Raw genomic sequence first — 21,525 nt, 5'->3', positions numbered from 1 at the left:
ACCAGTCCTCCGAGTTGCACTCCTTGTGAATATACGAATATCCTTTTTTCTAAAGAAACTGTTGGTAATTATCAGTTCATTATATGTTACAAAGTGGTGTAGTTCGTATCCATTGTTATTTATGACCCGCTTTCCTAAGGTTTCTGTTGTTCCAGGTACAGGAAGTTCCCTAGATGTGCATTAAGGTCTCCACTTATAAATCAAGTAATCTTTTTTGTTTTGGCCTACTTTCTTTTTCACTAAATAAGGCCGTATTTGCTTGATTTCATAACCAAAGCGCTGCAATAACTTCGCACAATATTCGGCATTGACTGCCTTTCCTTTTTGAAGATAATCAATGAAAATTACCCCACATGTTTCCCAAAGCACTAAAGCCATGTCCTTGCCTACAGATGGAACTGTCATCGCGTTCTTTGGAACGATTTTCTCCTTTCAATCCACTGTTTTGACTGCCACTTTCTCTTAGGTGGGAAGTGATGGACCCTCATTTCATCCACGGTTATGGACTGACGCAAAGACTCAGTTTTATTGCAGCACAAAGTCGCCAATAGGTCGACTTGTACATATTCACGACGCTTTTTCCGTTCCACTGTGAACAAACGCGCCACCTTTCTTGCCCGCAGTTTCTCACGTCCAAAGTTTCAGTCGATATGCGATATGCAGTACTTAATCTAAACAATCTTGGGGAGTCCCTCATGTTGCCAAAGTTGTTTCGAGTACGCTGAAGATGTTTCTCTGGGTAGCCCTTACACATCCTTCACACAGTCTCGATCTCTTCCTATGCGATTTCCATATTTTTGGAGTCCACAAGAAAGATATTCGTAGGCGTTGATTTACTTCAGACGAAGAGTTGTACGCCTGGGTGCAATCTACGTTCCGTAGCCAACAGCAGACATTTTTCCACGAAGGCATTGACCGTCTTGGCTCACAGCGGGATAAATGTATTAACAGTTATGGCGACTACTTTTGAAATAATACATAGTTTACCTACAAGTTTACCATCTGATTCATTTGCACTTGACTGTCCTTTTATTGGTGCAGTACAGCAACTATTGCGCAACATTGATACTAACAGGCTGCATGTTGCTTAACGTACATGTGCCTAGATTAATTTGTATTCCATTTGCTACACTATGACTCCAGTAAAGTAACTGTAAATCTTAACTTGCTCGATTATGAAAAATAGTTCCAGGGGTATTAGTGTTATGGTCAATTAACTACTAACAGCTTGGAAGAACAACGTGAATCGGCTGAAGTTTCCCATTTTCTCACATTTTCCCTATCAAAGGCTTAATAATTCTGGGTGTGAAGTATTGAAATTGTGATCACTTCAGTCACCCCAGTTCTCATTAAAGTAAACGGGCCGAGTCTCCTGCCTAGTCCAGCCAGTAGCTTTTTGTCAACACGCAGAGGTTTTATTTGTTTGTCCTTTCACGAATGCCGACCGTTGTCTCATTATTTAATGTTTTCACGAAAGGCTGTACTAAAAAGTTAAAGTTGTACTGATTCCCGTCCAGCTGTGAATCTGGGCACTGTTGTTTAATGGATAGCGTAAAATTATCTGAAGATAACTCATGTAAGCAGTGAAGGGATAGTGAAAAGTGCTTCTATAACCACTACTTTATTATCCTAGATGCTTCAGATAACACATAGCCATATTAGTGGTTTGATCAAGTTTTATGTCATGGTTACCCTTTCGAAAAAATTAAAGTCGTTAGAGTATTTCTTGTGTCAGTAATATGTTCATTAAAGGTGATCGTCAACACACTCTCACTGCAAGACATTTAACATCCGTGGCTTACGTGGCAGCACTTCAGTGGCGTAGCAAGGTCGCGAAAGTTTGCTGGCACCACACGACACTTTCAGGTGGTAAAGGTTAATTAAGAGATTAATGGAAGATACAGCTACAAAACAGCAAGGGACATTACAAGAGTAGCAACATATTTTGCTTAAAATGTATGCTATCTTACAAGTATCGCGCCAGATCTACATACCATTCATCCTTTTGACATATTTTAGTCGATTATCCATTCTACAACTACTTATCTCAATATCTGCCATTTCGGCGTGCATGTGGCGTCTGAAACGATGCGATCCGCACTCCAGTCTTTTGCAGCGAAACGCTTTCGGCAATTGGAATTCAGTATAACTTCCTTGCCTCTCTCATAATCCGATAGCGTAATACTGATTCATTTATGAGCATGCGTAAGACTATAATGTCTTCAGATTTACGGTCATACTGGTCGTCAAAATTTTAATTTAGAATTCACTGGACATTTTCCGCATTGGTCTCCTCACTCTCATTTTAACTTCTGCCAACAAGGCGTTGATTTCACTTAAATATGTGATGAAGCTCTCTTTGCTTTGGTAACGACTTTCTAACTCGCCTATTCAGCCACGGCAGGTCTTCCCTATCCCTCATAATTTTGTCTAGCATATACTGGTCTAGGGGATATTGTACAATGCTTTCGATGTTAACCATTGATACACATCTTCCTGTCCTGAAGTAAATGCTTGATGTTGAGTGCTCAGATAAGTTAAACTTTCTTTCCTATCACAGTTGTTAAGTAAATATACTTTCTTTTCTTTACTACTGTTCCTCTTAAATCTTGTACTTACTGTTACTGTACTGTCCCTTCTGTAGCCAGCAAGTTGAAATCTCGACAATGAAAAATGTCAAACTCTGACTCATGTTTCCGTTCCTAGCTGTTAGTAATTAACTGAAGGTGAAATATTACAATTCTGCGATATGGGAATTTACCACGGACATTTTCTCAGTTTTCTACCGAAACAGATGCAGATGCAAAATTCAGAATTGAATATATATCACGAGGATTAGACAAGACGCTAACGGTCGCAGCATATATACTGCCCCAAGGAAACTGGTAAAATCTAGTGACGTTATTATAGCTACCAAATGCGGAATTATTAAGAATCTGTTACCATGTCTGACCCAATTTGATGTTTATTTTCGCCCTTGATAATCCCGCATTTGGTAACTACACTCCTGGAAATGGAAAAAAAGAACACATTGACACCGGTGCGTCAGACCCACCATACTTGCCCCGGACACTGCGAGACGGCTGTACAAGCAATGATCACACGCACGGCACAGCGGACACACCAGGAACCGCGGTGTTGGCCGTCGAATGGCGCTAGCTGCGCAGCATTTGTGCACCGCCGCCGTCAGTGTCATCCAGTTTGCCGTGGCATACGGAGCTCCATCGCAGTCTTTAACACTGGTAGCATGCCGCGACAGCGTGGACGTGAACCGTATGTGCAGTTGACGGACTTTGAGCGAGGGCGTATAGTGGGCATGCGGGAGGCCGGGTGGACGTACCGCCGAATTGCTCAACACGTGGGGCGTGAGGTCTCCACAGTACATCGATGTTGTCGCCAGTGGTCGGCGGAAGGTGCACGTGCCCGTCGACCTGGGACCGGACCGCAGCGACGCACGGATGCACGCCAAGACCGTAGGATCCTACGCAGTGCCGTAGGGGACCGCACCGCCACTTCCCAGCAAATTAGGGACACTGTTGCTCCTGGGGTATCGGCGAGGACCATTCGCAACCGTCTCCATGAAGCTGGGCTACGGTCCCACACACCGTTAGGCCGTCTTCCGCTCACGCCCCAACATCGTGCAGCCCGCCTCCAGTGGTGTCGCGACAGGCGTGAATGGAGGGACGAATGGAGACGTGTCGTCTTCAGCGATGAGAGTCGCTTCTGCCTTGGTGCCAATGATGGTCGTATGCGTGTTTGGCGCCGTGCAGGTGAGCGCCACAATCAGGACTTCATACGACCGAGGCACACAGGGCCAACACCCGGCATCATGGTGTGGGGAGCCTTCTCCTACACTGGCCGTACACCACTGGTGTTCGTCGAGGGGACACTGAATAGTGCACGGTACATCCAAAACGTCATCGAACCCATCGTTCTACCATTCCTAGACCGGCAAGGGAACTTGCTGTTCCAAGAGGACAATGCACGTCCGCATGTATCCCGTGCCACCCAACGTGCTCTAGAAGGTGTAAGTCAACTACCCTGGCCAGCAAGATCTCCGGATCTGTCCCCCATTGAGCATGTTTGGGACTGGATGAAGCGTCGTCTCACGCGGTCTGCACGTCCAGCACGAACGCTGGTCCAACTGAGGCGCCAGGTGGAAATGGCATGGCAAGCCGTTCCACAGGACTACATCCAGCATCTCTACGATCGTCTCCATGGAAGAATAGCAGCCTGCATCGCTGCGAAAGGTGGATATACACTGTACTAGTGCCGACATTGTGCATGCTCTGTTGCCTGTGTCTATGTGCCTGTGGTTCTGTCAGTGTGATCATGTGATGTATCTGACCCCAGGAATGTGTCAATAAAGTTTCCCCTTCCTGGGACAATGAATTCACGGTGTTCTTATTTCAATTTCCAGGAGTGTATAATAACGTCACTAGATTTTACCAGTTTCCTTAGGGCAGTATATTTGCTGCGACCGTTAGCGTCTAGTCTAGTCCTAGTGAATTTTGGATGCGGTTCCCTTCTGGTTCGAGCCATATTTATGTGCCTACCACAAAGTGGACATTATAAGCTTTAATGAGTAACACAAATACTGGGACGATACCGTTAACTATCCAGCATTAATTAGTACCGTTCCTGATCCGCAAAGACGAATGCTCTAATTAGTGATTTGCATGGCTGCTTCACTGCCTTCTCGCGTTAGGGCACTTGACTGATATTCTTAGGCTATTGGCGTGTCCATCCGTCTAACGCGTGGTCCAGTTGGCCTCCGAAACGCCTGCCGCCACGCGAGGCGGCATCCGGACGTACCGAGGAAACAGGCGGTGTCGCAGTCCTGCACTCAAACGGCGCTGCCATCATATGGCCGCGCATGTGCCGTCATATTGCCACCTAAAACAACGTGGCGTTTTTAACCCACTTGACGGCTGTTGTTGTTGTTGTGCTCTTCAGTCCTGAGACCGGTTTGATGCAGCTCTCCATGCTACTCTGTCCTGTGCAAGCTTCTTCATCTCCCACTACCTACTGCAACCTACATCCTTCTCAATCTGCTTGGTGTATTCATCTCTTGGTGTCCCTCTGCGATGTTTACCCTCCGCGCTGCCCTGCAATACTAAATTGGTGATCCCTTGATGCCTCAGAACATGTCCTACCAACCGATCCCTTCTTCTTGTCAAGTTGTGCCACAAACTTCTCTTCTCCCCAATCCTATTCAATACTTCATCATTAGTTTTGTGATCTATCCATGTAATCTTCAGCATTTTTCTGTAGCACCACATTTCGAAAGCTTCTATTCTCTTCTTGTCCAAACTACTTATCGTCCACGTTTCACTTCCATACACGGTACACTCCACACAAATACTTTCAGAAACGACTTCCTGACACTTAAATCTATACTCGATGTTAACAAATTTCTCTTCTTCAGAAATGCTTTCCTTGCCATTGCCAGTCTACATTTTATATCCTCTCTACTTGGACCATCATCAGTTATTTTGCTCCCCAAATAGCAAAACTCCTTTACTACTTTAAGTGCCTCATTTCCTAATCTAATTCCCTCAGCATCACCCGACTTAATTCGACTACATTCAATTATCCTCGTTTTGCTTTTGTTGTTGATCGTCTTGACGGCTATAAACAATTAAACTCTAAGCCCATAGAAATTAAATCACGCCACAATCCATAAAATGGATCATATCCATAACAGCGGTGAAATGAACTGGCCACATTCCTTACTAGAAGACTGGTTCTTGAGTTGTAAAAGCATTACATTCCACGAATTAATAAATAAATGGAATCATTAATTCTACGTACGCGGTTTATTAGTAAACGCAGTTCACAGAAATCATAACTGTCAAATCCAAAGTAACTGCCATCGTCAATGGTTTTTCATTACTGCCTACCAAAGCAGCAATCACGAATGCTCATATTGCTGGTCACTTGACCTACTCCATCATTACACTCAGAACAGCCTGTGGCATCCTTTAAAAATCTATAAATACAGATGCCTCTCCCTACCATATTAGGGGAATGATGTCAAAAAACCGAAGTAAATATAAACAGTGTGATTCAGCTGACCCTACATACAGGCTTTATACAACCTGTAATGCCTTCAAAAACTAAGTGTGAAATTTTCATATTCTCTCGCTCGCTACGCGCGAGCTAATAGTCCTAAAGACAAAACAAGGATTTTTTGTTAGGAAATTTAATGTAGTTAAATTTTGTACTGCAATTCGTTTCCGACAGAGGCCGCAGTTTTCGAATTAATCACGCAAAACGCACAGAAGTGACTTTCAAACACGTTTTTCTTGAATAACTCGAACATATCCCAATACAAAATTTGACTACATTAAATTTCCTACAAAAAGGTCCTGTTCATTTTTTCTGTAGCACTAATAGTTTGCGCGCAGCTAGCGAGAGAATATGAATATCAAATCTGGGGGCAGATGAGGCCCCTTTGTAATCTTCGTAGTAGAAGGAAGTTGCCTTTTGGTAAGCACCATATTAATTTTTAATACTTTTAACACGCAAGAGACTGTCACTGGCATATTAAACCAGTGATAATGTTAACAAATGTAGTAGCAGCAATAAGAGGCAGCCATTCCTTTCATAGCTCGTTCTGCCATCTTAGTAAATTAAAAAAAAAACGTAATTTTTAAGAGCTTTAGAAAGTCAGTGAAATTATGTGTGAAGTGTCTCATCTTAAAGGATTGTTGAACTGATTCCAAAACTCATTTTAGATTTTGTGAGACTAATACATACAAAGTTATGGAGAAATTAATATTATGCTTAATATTTTATTGACATTAATTCTCCTGTTGTTTTTGGGATTCATTTGAATGTGTAAAAATTATCTTTTGCCCTTTAACATTATTTGAATGAACTTTTGAGAAATCATTTAGCTGAATTTTGATATTGTATAGCAAATTTCCTTGTTAATATGTATTACAATGTTGTATTTAGCCAAAGAAGTAGTTCCCCCTTGAAATCTATTATCATGTAGTGATCTTTCGTTCTTATAGATCCTCAGTTTATGGTGGCAGAATGTTGGGTAATGGATATTATCTGGTTTTAGCATTCGAAATATGGATCTCTTACATGGATCTGAAAATACAGTTTCAGTGGGTTTGTTTGGCATCTACGGAGTCAGCAGACAGATATGTTATATTGATTTTAGAAACGTGTCTTGTAACTTCCTGGGAGATTAAAACCGTGTGCCGGATCAAGACTCGAACTCGGGACCTTTGCAAATTTTGCAAACTTCTGTGAAGTTTGGAAGGTAGGAAACGAGGTACTGGCCGTCGTACAGTTGTGAGCCGTGTCTGGTTAGCTCAGTGGGTAGAGCACTTGCTCGCAAAACGTAGAGATCCAGAGTTCGAGTCTCGGTCCGGCAAACCGTTTAAATCTGTCGGAAAGTTTCCTACAAGCGCACACTCCGCTGCAGAAAATTTCGTTCTGGAAACATGCGCCGGCCGGAGTGGTCGAACGGTTCTAGGCGCTACAGTCTGGAACCGCACGACCGCTACGGTCGCAGGTTCGAATCCTGCCTCGGGCATGGATGTGTGTGATGTCCTTAGGTAAGTTAGGTTTAAGTAGTTCTACGTTCTATGGGACTGATGACCTCCGATGTTAAGTCCCATAGTGCTCAGAGCCATTTGAACCATTTTGGAAACATGCCTTGTCATAACAAAAATAGAATTAACGTAACATCAAGTTAAGTTAGGATCTGAGAGTCTGTTGCAAGGTGTTTACTTCAATAATCTATAATCGATTACTTAAATTATATATCAACGCCGAGAGATGTTTCTTTTTTCAGGCTTTGCTAGAGGCGAAAATCAAAACGAGTTCGAATACACAAAGTGTTCTTGTTCATAAATTACACAAACGTGTTGAAAGATAGTCAAAATACTCACGATGTTATTAAGACATTTACCATTTTAATAACGAGGTACCACATTTCCTACCAACTCTAATAACAATTGTGCGGCCTATTCGTCCACCACATCGTAATACCCTGCCATTCGTCGATGTAGCAAAAACGTTCGCTTTTTTGAAGTGGTGTGACATTCCTGAAATCGTCAAAAATTAAGGATGCACTACAAGGAAAGACAGGTAATACACAATCTGTGCGAGAACCAAGAACAGAATGAACGAAGAGAGATTTCCTCGGATTAAAATTGGTGTAAGGTAGGTACGTAGTCTTTCTCCTTATCGTTCAACCTGTATGTCGAAGAAGCATGTGAGGAATGAAGGTTTAGACGTGGGATTAAAATATAGGGTCAATTATAATATTAGCTGATGACATTGCTATCGTTTGAGTAGTTGACGATATATGAAATCAACAGTGTACTGAAGACAGAATATGGACTGAGAGTTGATCAAAGAAAGACGAAAGTATTAAGCACCAGTAAAATGAGGTTAGCGATACACTTATTACCCAAATTGGGGACCACACAGAAGACGAACTAAATGAACTTTTGGCGTGGGTACCGAATCAGATCAGTAAACCAGTTAGAAGATTGAATTCACATGTATATACAAGATGACGTTTCAGTAAGCAAAGAAATGTCGCCGTAGTTTTTTTCCACTCGAAATCATACAGCTTACGCTCGGTGAGGTAGCTTCGGCAGTCAAACTTACGGTCTTCTTTCGCTTGGTTTACAGCTGAAAATTTTCATTATCTTTAGGCAAATAATATTTGGTTAGACGAAGCACTCCACAAAATCTTTACACAACATTTACACAATCGTTAGATCCATTTCAAATCGTAGCACTTCACAGCTAAGTTAGCGAAACCGTTTTATTCTACAGCTATACGGACAACTGGTAAACTGCTAACTGCCCTTTAGGAGTGTGATTACACTCAGACAAGTTCAAGATCTGCCCACTGGAGCGTGAACATACAACGTAAATCCGCTTCCACCATGCCACTACCTCTCTGCAATGTTTTCGGCAATCTCACCAAAAGAAAAAGAAGTAAGAGCAAACTGAAACACTTCCGTTTCCACAGTAACAATTCCTATCTGGTAAATTAGCCCCATCGTGAACCTTTGTATAAGCTGCATCTCAAACAGCTTTACCCTCTACCCCTTACTTTTTCACATGTGACTATCGATTGATTTGATGCTGTACCCGTCATTCCTGTCACCCGTACTTAACTATTACACCCATCATACTTGGCACTCTTTTCTTCATATTCTTGTCTCTACCTGCTATTTTAATTCCTCCCCTTTACTGCCCCTTCCAGCGCCAACGTAAGTATTTCAGGATGCTGTAGCTATATCGTACTAATCTTTATGCTAGGGGCCTTCCAAAACCTTATCTCTTTACTTATCATTTTCAGTTCTCAAGTGAATCAGGAATTCCAGGCCGTAAAGACCTGATGAAAGAACATTCGTGTCGAGTCGCTTGTCCTGAGTGTGCCGCGGTTCTCCAGAGAGTGCTGAGGCCGCGGGTACTTTCACTGGCCCAGCCCAGTCCAGTCCAGCCCAGCCCACAGGCGTGAGCTGCCTTGTACGGCGGTCGCTGACCACTCTCTCTGGAGCGACCACTGTACACTATACACATGCAGATAAACATCAGGCACGCTGTGCCGACTGCGCATGCGCGGACAGCCGTCTTGTTCCACGCCAGGCTCCCATCTGAGCTGTGGGAAGCAGCGGAACGATTCACGTGACACGAAATAAGCTAGCGTCCCAGTGGAGTAACAGTATAAGTCATTGGTGTTCCTCAGGTTTTCATACTAGGTCCACTTCTGCGCTTAACATGGGTTAAGTGGTTACATTTAACTGTGGCAGATGGTTTATTCCCTTTCTGAACTCTGCCCTTGCTCATTTTGTTTATGAACTCTCCTGTCAATTACTGATGCTTTCTTAATTATCATTACAGTGTTTTATGATACGTTGGGTGAAATTCATTAAGCACGTTTGACTGTACAGTCACTGCTGCTTTAGTTTATTATTTTGTTGGGACCGATTCTTGAATTAAGAGAACAAAATTATGCCACGAGATTTAAATCGTACTTCGACCTACATGAGTGCATCAATCTTGGACGGCATTCGCTACTTGTATATTACTGTTCAGTATTTCTGTTACACTCCACCCGACAAGGGGCCGCAAAATTCAGTATTCTACTCCGTTACTATTCAACTGCTTCCTCCGACCGACGGTTCCCGACCGACGATATCTATAGACACCGCTTTAAATAATGGCGGGCTCGCTTACGCTCAAAGCAACCGAATTCCTCAGCCACATGTCGGTGCACTTCACGGAGGTTGTATGTGTTCTCGTAGCGATCGAGATGCAGCGACGCTGATCTCACAAAGTACAAACCAATATTAATTATACGCGTAATCTATTAGAGTATAGTTGGCTGTGTATTACCGGCTCCTAATTTTACCACAACTATAAAACTCATGTCTCTTTTACTATCTCACGTTCAGTGAGCTCGACTTGAAGTAAGTACTTTTCGGAACTGTATTGTCATCTATGATTTCTGTGTGTTGAGGAATAGATCACCTGAAGACAGAAGTTGATTTTTTTTGTAGTTTTCATCCAACTTTTTGTGTACCTTGCGAAGAGCATTACTACTCTAAGTGCAAATATAACGATTTATTTATGTGCGAATATAAATGACATTATCCTAGTATTCAGACAGTAGTGGATCTGTATTCGTTGTGGTGCCTTTATAGGAAAATGACAACAGCAAAATGACGGTGTTCTCTGTAATATAACACTGCTTGTTTCGAATATAGGACCGATACAATTTAATGATACAGATAGCCGTACCGTAGGTGCAACCACAATGGAGGGGTATCTGTTGAGAGGCCAGGCAAACGTGTGGTTCCTGAAGAGGGGCAGCAGCCTTTTCAGTAGTTGCAGGGGCAACAGTCTGAATGATTGACTGACCTGGCCTTGTAACAATGACCAAAACGGCCTTGCTGTGCTGGTACTGCGAACGGCTGAAAGCAAGGGGAAACTACAGCCGTAATTTTTCCCGAGGGCATGCAGCTTTACTGTATGGTTAATGATGATAGCGTCCTCTTGGGTAAAATATTCCGGAGGTAAAATAGTCCCCCATTCGGGACTACTCAAGAGGATGCCGTTATCAGGAGAAAGAAAACTGGCGTTCTACGGATCGGAGCGTGGAATGTCAGATCCCTTAATCGGGCAGGTAGGTTAGAAAATTTAAAAAGGAGAATGGATAGGTTAAAGTTAGATACAGTGGTAATTAGTGAAGTTCGGTGGCAGGAGGAACAAGACTTTTGGTCAGGCGAATACAGGGCTATGAATACAAACAGGGGTAATGCAGGAGCAGGTTTAATAATGAATAAAAAAATAGGAATGCGGGTTAAGCTACTACAAACAGTATAGTGAACGCATTATAGTGGCCAAGATAGACACGAAGCCCACGCCTACCACAGTAGTACAAGTTTATATGCCAACTAGCTCTGGAGATAACGAAGAAATTGAAGAAATGTATGACGAAATAAAAGAAATTATTGAGATAGTGAAGGGGGACGAAAATTTAATAGTCATGGGTGACTGGAATTCGGTAGTAGGAAAAGGGAGAGAAGGAAACGTAGTAGGTGAATATGGAATGGGGCTAAGAAATGAAAGAGGAAGCCGCCTGGTAGAATTTTGCATAGAGCACAACTTAATCATAGCTAACAATTGGTTCAAGAATCATAAAAGAAGGTTGTATACATGGAAGAAGCCTGGAGATACTGACAGATTTCAGATAGATTATATAATGGTAAGGCAGAGATTTAGGAACCAGGTTTTAAACTGTAAGACATTTCCAGGGGCAGATGTGGACTCTGACCACAATCTATTGGTTATGAACTGTAGATTAAAACTGAAGAAACTGCAAAAAGGTGGGAATTTAAGGAGATGGGACCTGGATAAACTGACTAAACCAGAGGTTTTACAGAGTTTCAGGGAGAGCGTAAGGGAACAAATGGCAGGAATGGGGGAAAGAAATACAGTAGAAGAAGAATGGGTAGCTTTGAGGGATGAAGTAGTGAAGGCAGCAGAGGATCAAGTAGGTAAAAAGACGAGGGCTAGTAGAAATCCTTGGGTAACGGAAGAAATATTGAATTTAATTGATGAAAGGAGAAAATATAAAAATGCAGTAAATGAAGCATGTAAAAAGAAATACAAACGTCTCAAAAATGAGATCGACAGGAAGTGCAAAATGGCTAAGCAGGGATGGCTAGAGGATAAATGTAAGGATGTAGAGGCTTATCTCACTAGGGGTAAGATAGATACTGCCTACAGGAAAATTAAAGAGACCTTTGGAGAAAAGAGAACCACTTGCATGAATATCAAGAGCTCAGATGGAAACCCAGTTCTAAGCAAAGAAGGGAAAGCAGAAAGGTGGAAGGAGTATATAGAGGGTCTATACAGGGGCGATGTACTTGAGGACAATATTATGGAAATGGAAGAGGATGTAGATGAAGATGAAATGAGAGATATGATACTGCATGAACAGTTTGACAGAGCACTGAGAGACCTGAGTCGAAACAAGGCTCCGGAAGTAGACAGCATTCCATTAGAACTACTGACGGCCTTGGGAGAGCCAGTCCTGGTAAAACTCTACCATCTGGTGAGCAAGATGTATGAGACAAGCGAAGTACCCTCAGACATCAAGAAGAATATAATAATTCCAATTCCAAAGAAAGCAGGTGTTGACAGATGTGACAATTACCGAACTATCAGTTTAATAAGTCACGGCTGCAAACTACTAACGCGAATTCTTTACAGACGAATGGAAAAACTAGTAGAAGCCGACCTAGGGGAAGATCAGCTTGGATTCCGTAGAAATATTGGAACACGTGAGGCAATACTGACCCTACGACTTATCTTAGAAGCTAGATTAAGGAAAGGCAAACCTACGTTTCTAGCATTTGTAGACTTGGAGAAAGCTTTTGACAATGTTGACTGGAATACTCTCTTTCAAATTCTGAAGGTGGCAGGGGTAAAATGCAGGGAGCGAAAGGCTATTTACAATTTGTATAGAAACCAAATGGCAGTTATAAGAGTTGAGGGGCATGAAAGGGAAGCAGTGGTTGGGAAGGGAGTGAGACAGGGTTGTAGCCTGTCCCCGATGTTATTCAATCTGTATATTGAGCAAGCAGTGAAGGAAACAAAAGAAAAATTCGGAGTAGGTATTAAAATCCATGGAGAAGAAATAAAAACTTTGAGGTTCACCGATGACATTGTAATGCTGTCAGAGACAGCAAAGGACTTGGAAGAGCAGCTGAACGGAATGGACAGTGTCTTGAAAGGAGGGTATAAGATGAACATCAACAAAAGCAAAACGAGGATAATGGAATGTAGTCTAAGTCGGGTGACGCTGAGGAAGATTAGGAAATGAGACACTTAAAGTAGTAAAGGAGTTTTGCTATTTGGGGAGTAAAATAACCGATGATGGTCGAAGTAGAGAGGATATAAAATGTAGACTGGCAATGGGAAGGAAAGCGCTTCTGAAGAAGAGAAATTTGTTAACATCGAGTATACATTTAAGTGTCAGGAAGTCGTTTCTGAAAGTATGTATGGAGTGTAGCCAAGTATGGAAGTGAAACATGGACGATAAATAGTTTAGACAAGAAGAGAATAGAAGCTTTCGAAATGTGGTGTTACAGAAGAATGCTGAAGATTGGATGGGTAGATCACGTAACTAATGAGGAGGTGTTGAATAGGATTGGGGAGAAGAGAAGTTTGTGGCACAACTTGACTAGAAGAAGGGATCGGTTGGTAGGACATGTTCTGAGGCATCAAGGGATCACCAATTTAGTATTGGAGGGCAGGGTAGAGGATAAAAATCGTAGAGGGAGACCAAGAGATGAATACACCAAGCAGATTCAGAAGAATGTAGGTTCCAGTAGCTACTGGGATATGAAGAAGCTTGCACAGGATAGAGTAGCATGGAGAGCTGCATCAAACCAGCCTCAGGACTGAAGACCAAAACAACAACAACAACAACAATTTAATGAACGTTCTCGTAAATTAGTTTAACATTACTAGTGCAACATAATCTTCAGAAATGATGAATTGAATTTTGTAATGAATACTCTATAGTAAGTTACACTCCTGGAAATTGAGATAAGAACACCGTGAATTCATTGTCCCAGGAAGGGGAAACTTTATTGACACATTCCTGGGGTCAGATACATCACATGATCACACTGATAGAACCACAGGCACATAGACACAGGCAACAGAGCATGCACAATGTCGGCACTAGTACAGTGTATATCCACCTTTCGCAGCAATGCAGGCTGCTATTCTCCCATGGAGACGATCGTAGAGATGCTGGATGTAGTCCTGTGGAACGGCTTGCCATGCCATTTCCACCTGGCGCCTCAGTTGGACCAGCGTTCGTGCTGGACGTGCAGACCGCGTGAGACGACGCTTCATCCAGTCCCAAACATGCTCAATGGGGGACAGATCCAGAGATCTTGCTGGCCAGGGTAGTTGACTTACACCTTCTAGAGCACGTTGGGTGGCACGGGATACATGCGGACGTGCATTGTCCTGTTAGAACAGCAAGTTCCCTTGCCGGTCTAGGAATGGTAGAACGATGGGATCGATGACGGTTTGGATGTACCGTGCACTATTCAGTGTCCCCTCGACGATCACCAGTGGTGTACGGCCAGTGTAGGAGATCGCTCCCCACACCATGATGCCGGGTGTTGGCCCTGTGTGCCTCGGTCGTATGCAATCCTGATTGTGGCGCTCACCTGCACGGCGCCAAACACGCATACGACCATCATTGGCACCAAGGCAGAAGCGACTCTCATCGCTGAAGACGACACGTCTCCATTCGTCCCTCCATTCACGCCTGTCGCGACACCACTGGAGGCGGGCTGCACGATGTTGGGGCGTGAGCGGAAGACGGCCTAACGGTGTGCGGGACCGTAGCCCAGCGTCATGGAGACGGTTGCGAATGGTCCTCGCCGATACCCCAGGAGCAACAGTGTCCCTAATTTGCTGGGAAGTGGCGGTGCGGTCCCCTACGGCACTGCGTAGGATCCTACGGTCTTGGCGTGCATCCGTGCGTCGCTGCGGTCCGGTCCCAGGTCGACGGGCACGTGCACCTTCCGCCGACCACTGGCGACAACATCGATGTACTGTGGAGACCTCACGCCCCACGTGTTGAGCAATTCGGCGGTACGTCCACCCGGCCTCCCGCATACCCACTATACGCCCTCGCTCAAAGTCCGTCAACTGCACATACGGTTCACGTCCACGCTGTCGCGGCATGCTACCAGTGTTAAAGACTGCGATGGAGCTCCGTATGCCACGGCAAACCGGCTGACACTGACGGCGGCGGTGCACAAATTCTGCGCAGCTAGCGCCATTCGACGGCCAACACTGCGGTTCCTGGTGTGTCCGCTGTGCCGTGCGTGTGATCATTGCTTGTACAGCCCTCTCGCAGTGTCCGGAGCAAGTATGGTGGGTCTGACACACCGGTGTCAATGTGTTCTTTTTTCCATTTCCAGGAGTGTATAAAATTATTTTGTGTTGGAGTACGGTAACAGAAAGTCGTTAAGAAAAGTGAAGCACAAATGAACTGAGTTTAGCTGTAACGCCATTTTTAAGTGGAGATCATGGGTCAAATGTATTTGCAAGTATACAACATGTGCCTCAGAGAATAATTAAAAATTACGCTGAAAATAAAAGAAAGGCAACGGGGATATAAACATTTTCGGCTGCAGTCGATTTCCGACGTAGCTGCTCCATTTAAGCATGTCGAACGTAAGAAAAGTTGACTTCGACATTCCGGAACGAAACGGATTGTCCCATAATTTCAAAGCACATGAAGCCATGGCGGGCAAAACGTGGGCAGAAAATGTGCAATAAATGTCGCCTAATCCGAAGGAAATGATGAATGATCTCAAACAATAATTTGAGGGCTGGCGTAGGAGCTTGTGAGCTGTCGATGCAGCCGTTAAAAAAAAGCTAAGCAGAGGAAATCGCGTGGGATACAGCTTCACGAGTAAAAATGAAGTGTTTTGGAGATCTGCAGGAAAGTCATCATAGAAATTCAGTCGTAAAACACAGGAATAGTGTCGCGGATTGTGCGGGAGGATCGAATGGAAGAAATAATCAAATGCATGAAATACACAATGTGGACTCCTGCAAAGTGTGCAGCGGTGGGGAAAGCAGTGAAAAAGTATACACGTCAAAAATAGTTGTGCATCACCCCGGTTCCCAGAACTCCTGAAAATAGACGTTGACTGTGGATATTGTATCACAGACACAGTCCCTTTGACTATTCAGAGATGTCACTAAACCCGCCCAAAGAGTAAGCAACCATGCAGCAGCAGCGACTACTATACGGAGGGGTTCCGACAGCCGATCAGTTCCAGTCATTCCATCAGGAAGGAGGTAAACGGCTCGTGTTGTCTGTAGTTCAGCCATGCCTAGACGGTCATTACCGCGGTTCGATAGCGTCCGCTTTGTTACTTTGTGCCAGGAAGGGCTCTCAACGAGGGGAATGTCCAGGCGTCTCGGAGTGAACCAAACCAACGTTGTTCGGACATGGGGGAGATACAGAAGACAGGAACCGTCGATGACATGCCTCGCTCAGGCCGCCCAAGGCCTACTACTGCAGTGGATGACCGCTACCTACGGGTTATGGCTCGGAAGAACCCTGACAGCAACGCCACCGTGTTGAATAATGCTTTTCGTGCAGCCACAGGACGTCGTGTTACGACTCAGACTGTGCGCAGTAGTCTGCATGATGCGCAACTTCACTCCCGACATCCACGGCGAGGTCCATCTTTGCAACCACTCCACCATGCAGCGCTGTATAGATGGGCCCAACAACATGCCGAATGGACCGCTCAGGATTGCCATCACGTTCTCTTCACCGATAAGTGTCGCCTACGCCTTGAACTAGATAATCGTCGGAGAGGTGTTTGGAGGCAACCCGGTCAGGCTGAACGCCTCAGGCACTATCCAGAGTGTGCAGCAAGGTGGAGGTTCCCTGATGGGTTAGCATTATGTGGGGCCGACGTACGCCGCTGGTGATCATGGAAGGTGTCGTAATGGCTGTACGATATGTGAATGCCATCCTCCGGCCGATAGTGCAACCATATCGGCAGCATATTAGCAAGACAGTCTTCTTCATGGACAACAATAGTTGCTCCATCGTGCAAATCTTGTGAATGACTTCCTTCAGGATAATGACATCTATCAACTGGAGTGGCCAGCATGTTCTCCAGACATGAACCCTATCGAACATGCTCTGTATCGATTGAAATGACTGTTTACGGACGACGTGACCCACCAACCACTGTAAGGTATCAACGTCGAATCTCCGTTGAGGAGTGGGACTATCTGGACCAACAGTGCCTCGATGAACTTGTGGACAGCATGCCACGGCAAATAAAGGCATGCATCACTGCAAGAGGTCGTGCTACAGTCTAGTAGAGCTACCGGTGTGTACAGCAATCTGGACCACCACCTATGAAGTCTACCTGTATGGTGGTACAACATGCAATGTTTGGTTTTCATGAGCAATAAAAAGGGCGGAAATGATGTTTATGTTGATCTCTATTTCAGTTTTCTGTACAGGTTCGGGAGCTCTCGGAACCGAGGTGATGCAAATTTTCTTGTGATATGTGTAATATTGAAATGCCCACAAATGGTGTTGTAAGAACAAATATATGGAACAATTCCTTGAACGTAGAGTAGTACATATCTTTCAGGTCAGGGTCATAGTTTATGAGGGTTGTGCAATTTATGAACCCACTGGTGTAAACTTGGAAACCAGATTACTAATTTGTACCACTCGGAGATGTTTAGAAGTTTACAAGTACTGTGTTTATTATTCTTAGAATTTCCAGTATCAAACACACAGAACAACATCCTAGAGATGATAATGTTACTTTAAGTAATTTTTTAACTTACTGTTTACGCTAAAGTAAATGATATCTCAGAAGTGGTGAGCTCATCCAACTTCAGGATAGAAGCATAACTTTGAGCCCCGTGCATGAGACTTAAAAATTTCGTTGCTTATGCATAACTTTCGTCCTGTCATTTCAGCCTAATGGCTCAATTGTGTTATAATGTATGTAATTTAGTAAAAATGGGCATTGACGTAGTTGTACATTAAGCTGTGGATCGATACCTTAAGAAGTTGAGATGATTATCTTTGCCTTGTCATCAAGTTTTATCGCTGCATTATCATCTTTGGGAATCAGTAATGTACTTATAACCCGAAATCAACGTTGTGCAGTAATATTAATAATAAAATTATGAAACAAGGCAAAAAAACGTTTTTGTTTAGTTAATTTAGGATGATTTAACAAGAAGCAATAGTTGATTCAGTTGAAATTAAAATGAGGAAGTAAGTTCATCTATTGAATCTGCGGAGTTGTCTTTCAGAAATTCTTTTTATTTGTTTTTAAATGCTATTTGACTGTGTGTCAGACCTTTAATACTGTTTGACAAATTACCAAAGATTTTCTAGGCAGCATAATTCGTCACTTTTTGTGTCAAAGTCAGATTTAATACAGAATAGTGAAGATCATTCTTTCTTCCAGTGTTGTAGCTATGCTCTTTCCTATTATTAGTGAATTGGGATGGGTTGTTAATAACAAATTTCATAAGTGAATGCATGTATTGCGAAGGTACTATGAGTATTCCGAGTTCCATAAATAAATGTCTGCAGGCTTATCTTGGGTGGGCTCTGGCTTTTATTCTGATGACATGTTTTTGTGCAATGAATACTTTTTCTCTCGACGATGAATTACTCCAAAATATGATGCCATATGAAAGTAGTGAATGAAAATAGTCATAGTAGGCAAATTTACTGCTATGTTTATCACCAAAATTTGCACTAACTCTAATGGCATAAGTAGCTGAATCCACACTTTTCAGCAGATCATCCATGTGTTTCTTCCAATTCAGTTTCTCATCAATATACACACTTGTTTGTTTGGTGTGATTACTATACTTGTATAACCAGCAAAAAGGATTAGCTTTGCATCTTCATGAATGTAATGTGGCAAGTTGTTAATATATATTAATGACAATAAGGGACCCAAGACTGAACCCTGTGGGATACCATTCTTGATACCTCCCCAGTTAGAGGGCTCCGCTGGTTTTTGCAGAATATCTGTACTGTTAATTTCAGCCTCTTGCATTGTGAACATGTGTTCAGGGACGTTATTAACTAATTTTGCGTGTCTCGATGTTGCATTTGGCAAAATGTGTAGAAAAGGCGGCGTCCACCATTAGTTTTCCGGCTTCGACCAGTCAGAATAAAGGAGATTACTTGTCATTGGTGTAAGATCTAAACACTGCGGGAATTTTAAGCCTGACCGCGGTGCGATGACAGGAACTTAGTTTACATTCTGGTACGCGTTATAATACAGCATTTCTGAACTCGCAAATGAGCTTCCTTACTTTTGTATTTAACTTTCATTAATACTACCATTTGCTTCACTTATTTTTACGAAAGTATTCATGAGATTTTAGTATTTTAATTTTTCGCTACTTTGTATTGGAGAGAGTGTTGTACTCAGAAGATAGTATACCTAGGAACACAAGATGTTGCTTGCCCGGTACTTCAATTCAGTGACTAATTTTATAAGCACATGAGGGATTGTGCACTAGAGACTGCCATAATCAGTTTCTTCCACCATCTACAGTTGTTGTTCTTGTCAAATATCAGGTTGTGTTTGCACAGCATTTGTAAATATTCACGTTCGACATGTTTAAGTGTTGTATAATTTATTACAGATATTTGGAGTATACTACTAACTCATCAGGCATAGAATACTGCGTTGAGTAAACTGCTATATATTTTTAGGACTGTTTATATAACATGTGGCAGTTAAGCCATACTTTTTCAGTCGTGCACCTTTGTTCCTAGGTATATGACCATGCTGTACCTTCGAACATGTTTTCAGATTTGGTTGGTTGGTTTGGGGGGGGGGGGAGGGGCAGGGGACGAAACGGCGAGGTTATCCTTCCCATCGGATTAAGGAAGGATGGGGAGGAAGTCGGCCGTGCCCTTTCAATGGAACCATCCAAGCATTTGCCTGAGGCGGTTTGGGGAAATCACGATAAACCTAAATCAGGATGACGGGTTTGAACCGTCGTCCTCCCGAATGCGAGTCGAGTGTGCTAAATACTGCGCCACCCCGTTCGGTCCTTTCACATTTGGAACAACCTTAATTTTTCTATGTAATTTTTGTAAATTCAGCAAAAACTGCAACAGATAAAAAGTGAATATCATAATTTTGAAACAAATGAAGCACTACCTATATTAAACTTCTATTATCTGGCTGGCTAGAGGCGGAAGTACTAAAGGTGTACCAAGTTACAACACTGTCTCCTACTAATTACGAAAGTGAGTTACAGTGTTTCTGATAGCTCTGAAGTGATTGAATGTTATTCCATTACGGTTGTGAGTTAAATAATTTGGCAAATTCACTGTCAAACTGTGATAGGTTAAACCTCTTCAGAGGCGGTTTCTTTACACCTTGTATATTTAATTTATTTTAATATTTGCTAGTGAGGCTTTAATCGCCACAACATCGCGAGATATTTAAAACTGCAAGATCTTACGCCCCGAGAAGTCATCCGACATATTACTTCGTCCCACGACTATCTCGCGAAATGTAGAGAACATATCTAGTGTCGCTCACCTCTAGCTGGACGCCGAATAGATCCCTGGAGCGGTCCGGATCTCGCGGCTTGTCCACGGTGCGGCACACGCCCTCGCCACCCCCACTGTCCCCACCGCCTCCGCTGCCCCCGCCACCCTCCGCTTCCGGCTCGGCGGCCACTTCCATGGCGGGCGCCGGCGGCGATGGTGCTACCTCCTGCAACACACGAAAGAAACACAACCGTCAACAGTCGTAGTGAGGACTCGTCAGTGCAGTGAGAAACTCTGCATTCACTGCGATAGCATACCAGCTCTGTCAGAATAACATACGACGAGCGTAGCTTCTAAAACAGCTCTTACATAATGTCTAATATAATTTCTTTGTCTTTGTTTCCTCTGTATGCTAAATGCTTTCATCATGTCTAATCTGAAGAGAGTCATGTTTGAAATTGCGATACTTACGTATTCAAGTTTAATGATGTTGCATATTTTTCTACAAAAAATGCGCGTCGGCATTGTTGAAGGAAAAATGCTATTGTATTAAAAACCTCTGCAAATTCAAGCGCTGTAAATAACGAATACAGTGCCAAATTGTTGTCAGAGTAGTACGACGAAGTGCTTACAAATAATGCGTTGAATTGTTTATGTGAAAGTTCTTACAATTCTGTAAATAAAACAAACGTTATAAACATTCTGCACCTTTATTCATGTCTACACACCTGCAGTCCTCTGCAAAGGACTCCTAACTGTAGTGTGTGACATTGCGATGTGTAATGTAACTATATTCGTGCTTGGGAAACAGCGTGCTCTAATGGAGTTTCGCATTCGAAGAGTTCGTCCACATATGGGGCACTCTCTTCTTCAGCATGACAACAAAAGATTACACACAGGCGTAC

At 43.2% G+C, this 21,525-nt stretch overlaps 1 protein-coding gene across 1 annotated transcript in view; it reads right to left on the bottom strand.

Moving 5' to 3' along the window:
* LOC124779368 overlaps positions 1-21,145 on the bottom strand; it is a 1,283,837-nt gene extending 1,262,692 nt beyond the window's left edge. Inside the window, exons 1-2 of the mRNA XM_047253707.1 lie at positions 21,092-21,145; positions 20,670-20,846 (exon numbers count right to left, since the gene is read on the bottom strand). Of these exons, the coding sequence (XP_047109663.1) occupies positions 20,670-20,846; positions 21,092-21,145 (231 nt within the window). The remainder of the gene's footprint in view (positions 1-20,669; positions 20,847-21,091) is intronic.
* Positions 21,146-21,525: the final 380 nt, after the last annotated feature.

This window comes from Schistocerca piceifrons, chromosome 1 (assembly GCF_021461385.2).
Source record: "Schistocerca piceifrons isolate TAMUIC-IGC-003096 chromosome 1, iqSchPice1.1, whole genome shotgun sequence".
Taxonomy (NCBI): domain Eukaryota; kingdom Metazoa; phylum Arthropoda; class Insecta; order Orthoptera; family Acrididae; genus Schistocerca; species Schistocerca piceifrons.
Note: the sequence above shows the minus strand (reverse complement) of the source record. Positions and strands in the feature narration are given on the sequence as shown.